Source organism: Eucyclogobius newberryi, unplaced genomic scaffold (assembly GCF_026437365.1).
Source record: "Eucyclogobius newberryi isolate DKJ021-1_F unplaced genomic scaffold, fEucNew1.0.hap1 SCAF_12, whole genome shotgun sequence".
Taxonomy (NCBI): Eukaryota; Metazoa; Chordata; class Actinopteri; order Gobiiformes; family Gobiidae; genus Eucyclogobius; species Eucyclogobius newberryi.
The window spans coordinates 24996883-25009770 of record NW_027315746.1 but is presented as its reverse complement, the minus strand read 5'-3'; the positions used below and the strand labels follow the sequence as shown (position 1 = coordinate 25009770).

The following is a 12888-nucleotide window of genomic DNA, read 5'->3' as shown; positions in this document are numbered from 1 at the left end:
GTGCGTGTCATCTTCATGGGACGAAAGCTTCAACGCTAGCTCTTCAAAAACATTGAATGTAAACATGGCGCCGTCGAAAAAAGGGAAGAAAGTAGTAAACCAAGAAGAACTCCGGCGCTTGATGCGAGAAAAGCAACGGCAATCGTCCGAAAAGAAGCGCGTCGAGTCTCCGTTTGCCAAATACAACAGCCTCGGCCATCTGAGTTGCGTCCTGTGCAACGTGCAGGTAAAGTCCGATCTGCTCTGGACCACGCACATCCTCGGCAAACAGCACAAAGACAAAGTTGCTGAGCTCAAAGATGCAAAACAAGAACCGAAAAGTCAAGCTGTGAAGAGGAAAATTACGGAAGTGGACGATTTCACTTTCAAAAAGCCCAACCCGGTCAAAACTAGCCAATCTACGTCGTCGTCTGGGCTTCCTACGGACTTCTTTGAGAAACCCACGGCTCCTCCAAGAGCTGCTGCTGGTTCGATTCTCTTGGGGGGAGCGTATGATGATGACGACGACGATGAAGAAGATGATAAACAATCTGGATCCACAAGTTCTCCCAGTCAAAACGAGGAGGAGTCTTCCGGGCTTCCATCCGATTTCTTTGACAACACGATCCCATCCTCCGTGCCGGCCATCTCCCACTCGGGATCCATCCAAAAAGCAGAAGCTCCAGAGAAAGCGAAGCCCGAAAAGTCTGACAAAAACGCCGAAGCTTTGCCAGAGGGCTTCTTCGACGACCCGGTGACGGACGCCAAAGTGCGCAACGTGGACGCGCCCAAGGACCACATGGACAAGGAGTGGGAAGAGTTCCAGAAGGAGATGCGACAGGTGAACACGAAGTCGGAGGCGATCGTGGCCGAGGAAGACGAGGAGGGACGTCTAGAGCGACAAATAGATGAAATTGACGAGCAAATCGAGTGTTACAGGAGAGTGGAGGTGCTCAGGGACAAGCGTGAGTTGGTGAAGGCGAAAATGCAGATGAAAAATGTGGAGATGATGGACACAGATGTCAGTATGGAGGAAGAAGATGATGAAGATGAACTGATGGGACTTCTATCACAGGACTGGAGGGCTAAAGGGGCACTGTAATAAACACGCATGTCCTGTGCAACATTGTGGACTGGTTCATCAACACTATGTGTGCTGTAAATATATTTGATACTAAGATAATGGTTGTTCGGGTTAGCGTTTTTCACCGGCCACATTTAAAAGTGTTGTTAAGTGTAGTACTGGTAAGGACGACACTGATTATCTTATTTTCTAAAAAAAAATCCATCTGGTGTGATTGAAACATGGAATATAGTGTTGAAATGAGATAAACGCCAATACCAATGAATGATTTTATTCTCAAACACAATATTCTAAAAGTTACACCAATATGAGGGAAAGGGGATGCAAAACGGTATAACTCAACACTTGAAACAAATTAATAACTAATCGATTTGTGAAATAAGTGTCAATTTGTTTAGTAATTGAATAATTGTTTTCTGGGCTACTCAGAGATTTTCTGACTGAGGAAATGCAACCAAATGATATATATGTTAACTGTTTGATTTTCATTATTTGAAGTATATTATATGGCGTCTTGTTAACTCAGTCAAATTGAGTAAAGATCCCAAGAATACGCAGCAGATGAATTGACGATAGGTAGTTGCAGCCCCAACATTTCCAAAAAAAAAACTGGAAGATAAATGGGTTTCAAATAAACAATTTACATAAATGATGGGACACTTAAGCATAGTGAAGTCATTTAAACTGTATTTATTCATAAGAGTTCACACAAAAACATTCATTAAATCTCCAATATACAATAGCAGCAAAAACTCAAGTCAAAATGACAAATGATTTGAATTTGAACTCAAATAACCATTGTCCTGCAAAGTAGTTGAGTATGTAATTATTATCATAAATAATTGTGTTCATGTTATAAGCAACATGCAAAGCTTCTTAAATACACATTATTTACCAACCCAACATGGCAAGGACATGAATCAAGTACAATGTGATGGTCAGTGCTTTAACTACCTGTTAGATTGTGTGATCTCGGTGCAGGCAGTTTTAAATCTGCATGGCTAAGATATATTGCTACACGGCGTATATTATCTGTGGAGTCCAATCAGACCATTCATTATGTGTTTATAGCCCTTCAAATCGTACATAGATATTTTCAAAAAACACATATTACCCTATTGTACACACACAACAATCCAAACAAAAAGTAACTACTTGGGAATTAAAATAATTACGAAAGGGGCGATATTTTTTAAGCTAAAAACAATGACACATTGTGGCAAAGTTAGAAATAGACTACAAACTTAAATCTCAAAATTGAGTAGTCTTCGGTTAATGTATATACACCAGGCTATATAAATAATGTAAATTGTAATAGGTGAATACAAGTGTGTTTGCATTTGTAATATTTGCTAAAACTACCTAATATTCACATAAACATACATGAAGATAAAAGTAAAAGAAAGAAAAACAAAAAATCAGGAAAATCGGTCAAGTTGTACCAGTAGTGTTTTAAGAAGATTGAGATCGGAATTGTTCATAAATGAGGATTATTTTAGTAATATGAAAAAAACAACGAAAAGTGATTTTTGAGGCCGTGCCACATCGTCACAGTCCATTTGACGAATATTCAGTTCATCAAAGTGCAGCAATTACTAGATAAGAGGTCAGTAAAGTCAAAGACCACAAACCCTTCAGGGCTTCAATACTGTTAATTGCATAAGCTCAAAAACCTACAGCCGCTCTCAGCTCTGTCAAAGAGTAACTGTGGTCCCAGTCGGTGTCAAAACAAGACAACGTACGAGCGCTAGGAATCTGCAGTCCAAATATTCGTTTCATGTCCTGGTAGGAGAGCGGACTGGAGGGCACGTCTGCACGCTGGAACACGTCCTCCAAGTCTGGAAAGAGGCAAGATTAATTTAATGCATTCAAGAATATATTTTTCCCTTTACCAAGATTATTAGATAGTAATAATACACACAATGGGGGAGACAGACTATTCTTTATCAGTTCATATTTTAGGCCTTATGGTTTATGATTATGCTACTATAATATAAGTAGATCACATTACATTTTTTTCATTTTAAACTGCGATGTTGGTCTAAAATGTCTTAGTTAAAAAAAAAACAGGTCCATTGACTTTCTGTTCAAAACTGCAGAACTGATAAACCCCGCCTCTTAATAGTGACATTTCATCATAACAAGTAGCAGTCAATTACGTATTTTTATTTTTGTGTTGCTATCTGACATTTTAGAAACTTACTTGTGTCACCTGGAGTCTACTTTTCCAAATAATTGCAAACGAAATACGAGGATAGGTGGTAGGTGAGCACTTGAGCCTCAGTTGCAGGACACCACAGGATTACTCAGTTTTGCATTATACATCCCCTTTGTTGTTTACAATGTGCACTCTGGACAGAATCTAACTCTTTAAACATACTGCAAATCTAATGGCGCTCGAAAAATAACAATTCGTTTGAAAACATGAGGAGCACGACACAAAACATGTCATTCCTGAGGCAATGCAGAAAAAAGTGACACAAAGCACACACCTTTTAATGTATTGACGCCGGGCAGGGACAACCACTTCTGACATCCCCTCCGAGCAGCTCTCCTGGAGCGCTTTAGCGTGAGGGAGCGCGGATGTCTGCTTGTCTGCAGCTCTGTAGTCGGCGTCGCTATTTAAGATTCAAGAACAAATATTTAAGTAGAGAAGGCAATACAAAATGCACATATGGCCCTGTGTCTTACCCTCCGTAAGGACATCGGGAGGTGTTGCTTCGGTTGCTATGGGATCATTCACCTTCTCTGGATTTTGAACGATGACTAAAGGGGTTTCCTGTATCAGTAAAGAAACATGAACTCAATAGAACTTAGACTGTAGTGATATCAATAAGTGATATAGGTAGAGTTCTCACAGCTGGCTTTGGTGTTTGGTTGGACCTGTTCTCCACAGAAGACAGTCTGTGGGAAAGATCGGCCACAGTTGAGAGCAGCAGGTGGATTTGTTCATCAGTCCAAGTGTGGTGCAGTTCCTCCGTCTTATTCGCTTCACTTACAGCCTTTTTTACATCTGTTAGATCCTATAGACAAAAGACAACACTCTTTAGCCTAGTACATAATAGTCAATTAAGACCTAACATTATCTTATTTTAGCTTCATTTTTACATTTCAAGGTGTCAAAAAAACAGAAGGATTCAAAAATAAGAACATCCACTGCAGATGTTCACTTGTATTACAGATTTAACTAAATAAATAAATAATAGTAATGAAAGATTGTTAAAACTAAATTCTGTATTACATAATTAAAATGTTTACAATAGACTACTAAAAACAAATGCCTCAATTAAGTATGCGCAGAATCTATAATAAATTATGTATAATTCATGTTTTTTCAATTCAAATTAATTTCTGCAAAGCCAAAATCACAACAGCAGTCGACATGCAGGGCTTCAGCTTGAGCTTCAATTCCACATCTTATTTACTTGCAACTCTATCTGAAGAACAATGCTCTCAGATAACTGACCTACTTTTCCTGGGAAAAAAGAGCATCTGAGCTCCCAAAATAGATTGGCACTTGTTTCATGCATTATAAATGACAAGTGAGCGCCTGAATCTTAGCAATGACAGGACCTGCTCAACCCTTTGACTCGACGGGAGCAAACCTGACAAAGGCAGCCAAAAGTTTCAAGCGAGAGTGGATAACAAATAAATAAACATTTTAATCATAAGTTGGAACAATTCTTTGACCTGGATTCGTGCCATAGCGAGAGCAAGGCAAACATAATCAGTGTAATTGAATGGAAATAGAAATGTAGCACTTCAAGTTCTGCAAGTGGAACATTTCATATGCCTATTGACAATTAATCTGCCAGAGGATAATTTAATCTTTTTAATTCCATGTTACATTCAATACTTTCATGAATGATGATGTAAAGAAAAACAAGCTCCACACAGATTTGATCACTGAATGTAGATATGTAAATAAAATAGACAAACTGTCAAACACAGCGAAACTCTGCCTTGGATCGTTTTCAAGTGAAAAACAAGAGTTTAAAGCAGTTTTCCAGATTTGAAGAGAAGCACATCAACTTCTTATGGCAATATTTGTCAACAGCTCAAAGCATGAATTATTCCACACTTTTTGAATCCAAGTGCATATGTTTAAAATATGTATTAAAGTGAGATAAATACTTACCATAGTTTTCTTCATTTTATTATCTTCTTTTTTCTCTGTTTCAATGGCATCCTGCATAGTTTTCACATCATGCTGGACACTTGTGAGTGTGCTCCCAATTGTAGCCACACTCTAAAGTACAAGTACAGATTTAGTAACACAAAAAAGAAAATGTTTGAGAATCATTTTGTATAACATTTTCATATTGTCTACCTTCTGAAGCTCTTCTACTGTTGTGGGAAGACTGATTAGGTCTGCTGCTGATTTGAGGTTAGCTTTCAACTGATTGACAGCAGAATCCAGTAAACTGATCTGGAGGAGAGACAAGCCATTAGATTCAATGTATTACTTACAACTACCTTGGGGATTAAGTATACTTTAATCTAATATGATACACCGCACAGTTACACAACAGCATATTATGTATATTTGTTGAGTAAGCAATATCAAGCTATATGCCTGTTGTTGTCAAGTCGAATGTTGACTTGCCTAAGGATAACGGATTAAATGTTGCTATTGTGCTAATGTTGGCATATTTGTGTTGAAGCTGGTGATGACACATTGATTAATATGCACTGTACTATATCAAATAAATAAATATATTCAGGGAGAAACTCATAATGTATGCACTTAATTTAGGTTGATTGGTATAATTGTTCCAACTGAATAAATGTTATTCATTCTTTGCGGATAATTGGTTTTAATCTGTTTTGTTGTCACTTTACCAGCTACAATTTGTCAAACTTAGCACCAGAGCATATTAGACACCACAACATTTTTGCAGTTCAGTCTTAGTGATATGGACAAAATATGTGCTGGTGTGTTCATTATTCAGGTGCATTTTTCCACTAAGCAGTGCAGCACTAATTCAACATTTATCTGTCTACCATTCAAGTCAAGTGTGACCGTTGTAAATAATTGATGAAGTGTTTATAATACCTTCTTGTTAATTTCTGTAAGGTTAGACCAGAGTTTGCCGAGGCCTTTGTCTCCTTTCGCAATATCATCAAGCTCTCTCTGCTTGTTTTTCAGGTCCTCATTTAGTTTAGGTATTTCACTTGAAGACACCTTTTGGCTCGAGTCCACTGTCACATATAAAAAAAAAAAAAAAAAACAGGATCAGAAGTTATGTACAAATGTCAAAGGGTTTTTGAACAACTTTTGCAACGTCTTACTGTTGTGCATCTTTTCTTTCAGTGCGTCCAAGTCCTCTTTAAGTGCAATCTGCATCCATATTAGCCCAGCACAGGCCATGACACAAGCAGCGAGGATGATGAAGAGAAACAAGGGGTAGCACACGTTGCAGCACTGTGCGTAGCTTCTCCTGAGAAGGGATGAAATGCAGTAACATTAGACATGCTCGCTGCACCGCCACGTCCATTATTAATGATGCAGATACAGTATTTTCTGGTGGGAATATGAAAAGCTGACTGATGTGTAATGGTGGTTGATTTTAAATATCTATAATTATATCAAGTAAACTAACCGGGGGAGATATCAAGATAGTAATGTGTTTTTGTTGTTGGTTCTTGATATTAGATCATATTGGCTAAAAGGAACTGAAAAGGCACTCTTACTTGTATAGGTAGAGACTTTTTTATGCCAAGATTGTGTGAGAATTGTTGTGACATTAATAAAGTAAACTTTGAAAGTAGGCCAAAGTCAACTTGTTTTAACAACCACTAAATACATTATACCTCAACTTATAATAACTAAGTAATGTCGTAAAAGAGAAACAAATATGCTTTATTGAGGCTCTATCCGGCCCAGGCGCCACATCCTGCTGCAGCTGTAATGGCGTTATTATTGTTTTATTATGGCATAATTACAGCGTTATTCGCGGTCAGACTCGGATACTCACTTTCCGAAGCTGGCCGCTCCGTTCATGTTGTTGAACTCGTCATCTTCAGAGCTGGACTCAGACTCTGAGCCCGGCGGTTCGGTTCGGAGGAGCCGGTGTCCAGAACCCTTTTTGGTCTTCTTCCGTTTGCTCTCCCCAAGTCCAATTAATGCATTCAACTCCTTCCTCTTCTTCATTTTCTTCTGAGGAGTCAGCGAACCCGCCGATCCTGATTTAAAGCCGACCAAATCCAATGTTTTATCCAGTTTGGTGGCGGTTGTCTCTTCCTTGATCAAAGGCTAGGCTAATTTTAGCCACACAAGAGCGGCGCTGAGACACACAGTACAGTGTGTTAGCACAATCAATTCATAAGATCACACTTTGTATAACACACACATTATCAATCATATAAACTGATCAATAATTTCAAGTTAGACGCGGTACTCACCAAAAGTAATCCAGGGTTATATATGTGTAACTTCCCCCAGCCAGGTGAGCATACTGTACACGGGAGCTAACTTAGCTAGCGTTAGCGGCTGTCATAACTATGCTATCAGGAGCTGCAGCGCTTCGGTCCCGCGACCATGCGAAGCAAGGGGGTCTAATTAGTGCATTATTGAAAATATTACATAGGCAAATAAATAATATGGAACAACTAAAATGTGCCTCGGCCTGTGTCCAAAAGGCTTGTGTGTGTATTGTTGGGCAGGCGTCACAGTAAGCTCTCAGCTGATTGGAGGAGAGAGGAGGAGCTTCACGTAATGTGCTCTGCCCCGCCTACTCTGTTTTGGACCAACTAGAACCGACTGTTTCATTCTGATGATCAGAACACGTGAAGCAACTAGATCACTTGGATGTGTGGATTCAGTTTGATTTTGATAGCCATAAAGCTAATTGGCCTGTTTGTGACAGTACAGTGATTTTGTTGATTTCTGTAGGCAATAGAGGCCTTGTCTTTCTTTTCTGACAGGAGTGTAAGTCACAATCATGTCTATAGTATTGCAATCATTTGTTATCCTAAAGGCCTATGTTCACATATTTACCGCTCATGTATGTGCAGACTATGGTGATATGCATTTCAGACATAATAATACTAGATAGATAATAGTGGATGGTGCACTGATTTTTAAAGGAGGCATATTATGCTAAATCAACGCAGCGTTTTTAACCGTGTTTCAGGGGTTTTTGCTCACTTTCTACTCAAAGAAGTCTTTTTAATTGATTTATTGATTCATGCATGTCTGAACAATCCTGTTTTGTTCTGCAAATTAAGTTTTGCTGTTCAGAAAATTTCCGTTTCACCTCCACCATCCATATCCCTCGCCCACATCCCTGTAATGGTTAGGATTATTTGAAAAATGAAGACACATGTAGGGTTCTAAAATATGATGTTGCTACTTTTCAAAAATAAAAATTATGTAAATGAAAATCCAGGAAGTCAATGACATCTATTTCTAAGCTGTTTTAGCTCAATATTGCGGTTTACAATGAACAAAATGTAAAAGTATTATCAAAAATGTAAAATTATTATCAAAATTGAAAATGATTATGTTATCGTTCAATACTATAGGTACCTGGCATATAACTGCCTTTAAGATTCAAATAGCTTTTGCAGCATGCTGATCTTTTTTACCTCCACATTTTACCGCACACCTCTTTAGCCACAGTCCCATTGGGCCTGTGGTGCTATTGGGCTGACCCAGCGCGACAATGGCCCTGCTTTGGTACATAAAGCGCACTTTGGCCTTTAGCTCTTTTTCACTGAGCTTCGATTCCCTACCGGCCTGCCCTGGTTTGAAAAATGCATCTCTTTTTGTGCTGTTCCTCTATAACATCACAATAGTCATAATAACAACACTGTGTGAAAACCTCTGCAGTGGACAGCTTTCCAAAAGTACAAAGCCACATCTGCGTCACAGGAGAAGAGGCCCACAGCTGGTGCTTTTTTTTAACCAAAATAATAGATTTATCATGCAATGTCTATCACAGCCCAATAAAGACTCCCCCACACAAACACAAAGTTAATATCACCATAGATTATAGTCTTATATAACAGAGCCTCAGCTGTCGATATATTGAAGCGCTGTAATCGTCGGGGCGGCAAGCCCATATTGTATTGCTCGAATGTATTTACCATGAATAGGGCGGTGTCGTGTAGCTACAGCAAAACAAAATTCAATCAGAAGCTTGCCTCTATCAAGAACACCTGGTGGGGGGGACAAGCACCATGCTGGGGGCATGCGCAGACCCTCTCAGCGTGGGCCCAGAGAATCAAAGAACCAGGAGCGTTTCATGTCCTCACTCCAGCCTCCTCACGTTTTCTGTCTCTCTTTTTTTCCCTAATCCACGGTTAAGTCTGCAAAAGGATGCCACTTCACCTTCTGCCTCCATAGCTACTGGGCGGGGAGAATAAGGGTTGGTGTGGCCACCAAGGAGAGCTCCAAAACACTTGTTAGCACACTTTGTTCACAGTGAGGGGGACTCAGAAGTTATCCTTGCTGCAGCTGTTCGGGGCAGGGCCTTTGGGTGCTGACAGAGAATGAAAACAGGGGAACATGGGTGTAATCAGAGGCTAATTGGAGGTGTTGTTTTGGCACACAGGTGTGTGAGTGTAAACATGTGCATGTGTGTTATTCCGCAGCCAACTTCTGACTCCAGGTGATCTGTGTTTATTTATCATGTTGGGTGATTCAACATTGCATGATTTTTGCCACAATTTGGTGAGCAAGCAATATGGCAGAAACATGCACAATTCCACATCAGAATAATCCTCCAGCAAATACTCCTGACCATTCTGAGGTGCTGCTGTCATTCACTTATTCCGAAAGGTAGCCCAAGATTATTTTGAGGCGGGTCAAATGGGTCAATTATAGCTAATACCTTGAACATTACAACCTTGCACTTTATTTTAGATGCTGCTGTATCTTCAAGGGCGTTTCAAAGTAAGTCATTTGGAACCATTTTGATCAACACTTTCAGAGAGACAATCAAAACAAAGTAAGAATGCATGTTTTTCAATGACTTTCTGAGCAAAGAAAATTAATGCCATACTGTGGAACATTCCAGGCCGAGCAATGTCAGCTTAATGGAGACAAGCAGTTGGCGGATCACCCCATAAAAAAAGAGAATGTAGTGCACCTTTAACAACTTATGAATTTATCTATGAAAAAGCGGATCTTGAAATTATCCAAGCATGGGCTTGCACACACGCACACGCACACGCACACACACACACACGCACGCACACACACACACACACACACGCACGCACGCACGCACGCACACACACACACACACAAACACACACACACACACAAATATACATATACTTAGATATACTAAATAGATGTAATAACCTAATTGAACACTGACATACTGACCTATTAAGCCTTAATATGACCAGAAAATCTAGTGTTTAGAAATATTATGATAATATGATTGAAATTGCATCGTGTATTATGGGAACGTGACTGCTCAGTTATGACCATAGAAATCTCAGCTGAACATTCTCGAATGTGTCTCAGTATCTGGAGTTATTTACGGCACATGGGGATATGAAATATTAATCAACCAAACCGTCTCTGATGAAACAGCAAATCCCTCCCAGTAAACAAGCCTTTTTTAACTTTAACTTTGTTCCACTTAGCCATAAGTAATGCACTGATGAGCGGAGCGATTTGAAGGCACATTTTCATGAGGCTGCACTGAGACTGTGCTTTTCAGAGCAAATCAGTTAGTCTGTTTTTATTATGCAATGAATATTTATCTACGTAAATTATTCAGAGCAACTCTCTTTATTCTATGTTTTTGTAGCTGCTGCAAATATAAACTTATGACAAATAAGCTGTTAGTATGGTCAACGCCACAAAATCTTCAACATAATTACTTCTGCTTTGACCAATAATTGTTATGGGTTATAATAAAAAAACTTTTATATGACCAGATATGTTAATTACTCTTTTGCATTTGACACTAGAATAATAACACTAAGAAAGTGAAATATGCATAACCCATGCTATATGAGACGACGACTACTACTATTACTCTATTGTTTCAGATAGTTTGTTTTCAATATTTTCTACAATAGAATGTCCAAATATGTAGATTACCCAAACATATAGATCCAAAACCACATAAAGGAACAGCTTAATTTTATGTTATTTTTCTTCTTCAAATGCATATAACACATACACAAATAGTCTGAGTCAAACTTTTAAGCTGTATTTTTATCATCCATTTATTCATCTTGCCATGTGTCAATCAGCGGCTGTAGAGAATCAGCAGGGGGCAATGTTCTCACATCAGAGAAAAAAACACAGAGGAGCAGTTGAGTCAAGGACAGGAGCAGAAGACTTACTGGTCCAGCGCCTTGGTCCCCCTCCCATTGCATCGGTCATGATTGTAGTTGTCTGACCATAATATCCAGTGCAGGGGGGCTATAATTGTACTAAATATTTTACACGCAGCCAGGCCCAGCAATGACAACATTAGCTCCAGTGAGCTATGTCAAAAGAGCTGAATGCATTTAAGATCATGTAGTCATCAATAATGGACAGGGCTGTGACCATTATGGGCTGCAGGAAGTCCATGCGTGTGCAAGCACAGTGACGGAGGGGAGAGAAATGGTGGCGTTTATTGGAGATGCAGTAATGTCTCCCCTGATGCACATGTGTCAGTGTAGTATGTGTTTCATCTGAGCTTCAAAGCAGGGGATGAGCTTGTGACAAATTATATCAAAGGAGAGTTTCAAAAGGGGGAAAATCACCAAGTAACAAGAATCTTTAAACATCCTACAATAACGTTCAAATTCTATACTGAAAATTAATGTTAATATTGCTACAGGACTTATATTTTAGCTTCCAATATTTTAGTTTGTAGCGATTCCACGCTCCAATAGTGTTGAATTGCCAGCCGATATTGCCAGCAGAGGGTGCAAATCACTTTAAAAATAAGTCAAGAAAATGTAGTTGCTATAGATCTTTGGAGACATGCTTGTCTGGTAAAGGCATATGCAGGAGATTACCATCTCATGATACAATGGAACAAAGATTCATGGATAAAACAAACACAACTCCAAATCTGTTTCTGATAAGGAAACAAAATCACATGTTTTTAGTAAACTAATTAGATGAATCATGACCAAATCAAAATTCTCATCTCAACAGCAGAAATACAACAATACAACAAATACAACAAATACAAAATTGATCTAAAATGGCTTGGTAATAGAAACGGGTCCATTGACTTTCTGTTCAAAGCGGCAGAACTGAGAACTCTACATGTTTTGTTTTAGTTACTAACCCTACAATTATTCATTGTGTAATTATTTAATTTATCAAATAATTGCAACTTGTGCAGGGCGGGGCTATCCTGGGCGGGGATAGTGGGTAAGTGAAAACAAGTCTTTTCTGAGACCTCCAGCCTCAGTTTCAGGGCAGTGCAGGATTAAGTCAAACATGTAGGAAACAATAATGACGAGGGGCAACGCCTTTGTAACATGATTTATATAATATGCATCCTTTGAAATCTGTTTGTCAGTGCTTGAATAAAGTAAAATGACCATTATTTATTTTCCAAACAGTAGGTTATGCTCATGATGGGATGTTAAAGCAGGACCCTGGTATAGTGCATGTTTTAGCTTGTTGAAAACGTAACACATATCACAGAAGCCCTCCCAGACACAAAGACGAAAGAGACCCAGACTAAACCTTTTGCAAAATGTCTCAAACAAGTTCCAAGTCTGCTGTGGCGTGGTAAAACTCCAGCTCTGATGATTTAGCACCGACTTCTGTTCCGTCTGCGCTCAGAGCTGCCAGGTCCCACAATGTGCTTGTGCTTATAGTGTCTGCTTAGTGATACAGCAAAGAT

The 12888-nt window shown here is 39.1% G+C and overlaps 2 protein-coding genes across 2 annotated transcripts; one reads left to right on the top strand and one right to left on the bottom strand.

Annotated features, from left to right (window-relative positions):
- The first annotated feature begins 7 nt into the window (after nt 1-7).
- On the top strand, nt 8-1162 carry znf830 (zinc finger protein 830). The gene has a single exon (XM_072441627.1). The coding sequence runs from the start codon at nt 65-67 to the stop codon at nt 1079-1081; it is 1017 nt and encodes a 338-aa protein (XP_072297728.1). The 5' UTR covers nt 8-64; the 3' UTR covers nt 1082-1162.
- Nucleotides 1163-1737: 575 nt separating this feature from the next.
- efcab14 (EF-hand calcium binding domain 14) lies at nt 1738-7733 on the bottom strand. The gene is made up of 11 exons (XM_072441626.1): nt 7469-7733; nt 7042-7350; nt 6356-6504; nt 6120-6265; nt 5394-5492; nt 5202-5312; nt 3922-4086; nt 3755-3842; nt 3556-3681; nt 2476-2901; nt 1738-2415 (listed from the first exon to the last, which is right to left on the bottom strand). Exons 2-10 carry the CDS (start codon nt 7215-7217, stop codon nt 2729-2731), a joined length of 1233 nt encoding a protein of 410 aa, XP_072297727.1. The 5' UTR covers nt 7218-7350; nt 7469-7733; the 3' UTR covers nt 1738-2415; nt 2476-2728.
- Nucleotides 7734-12888: the final 5155 nt, after the last annotated feature.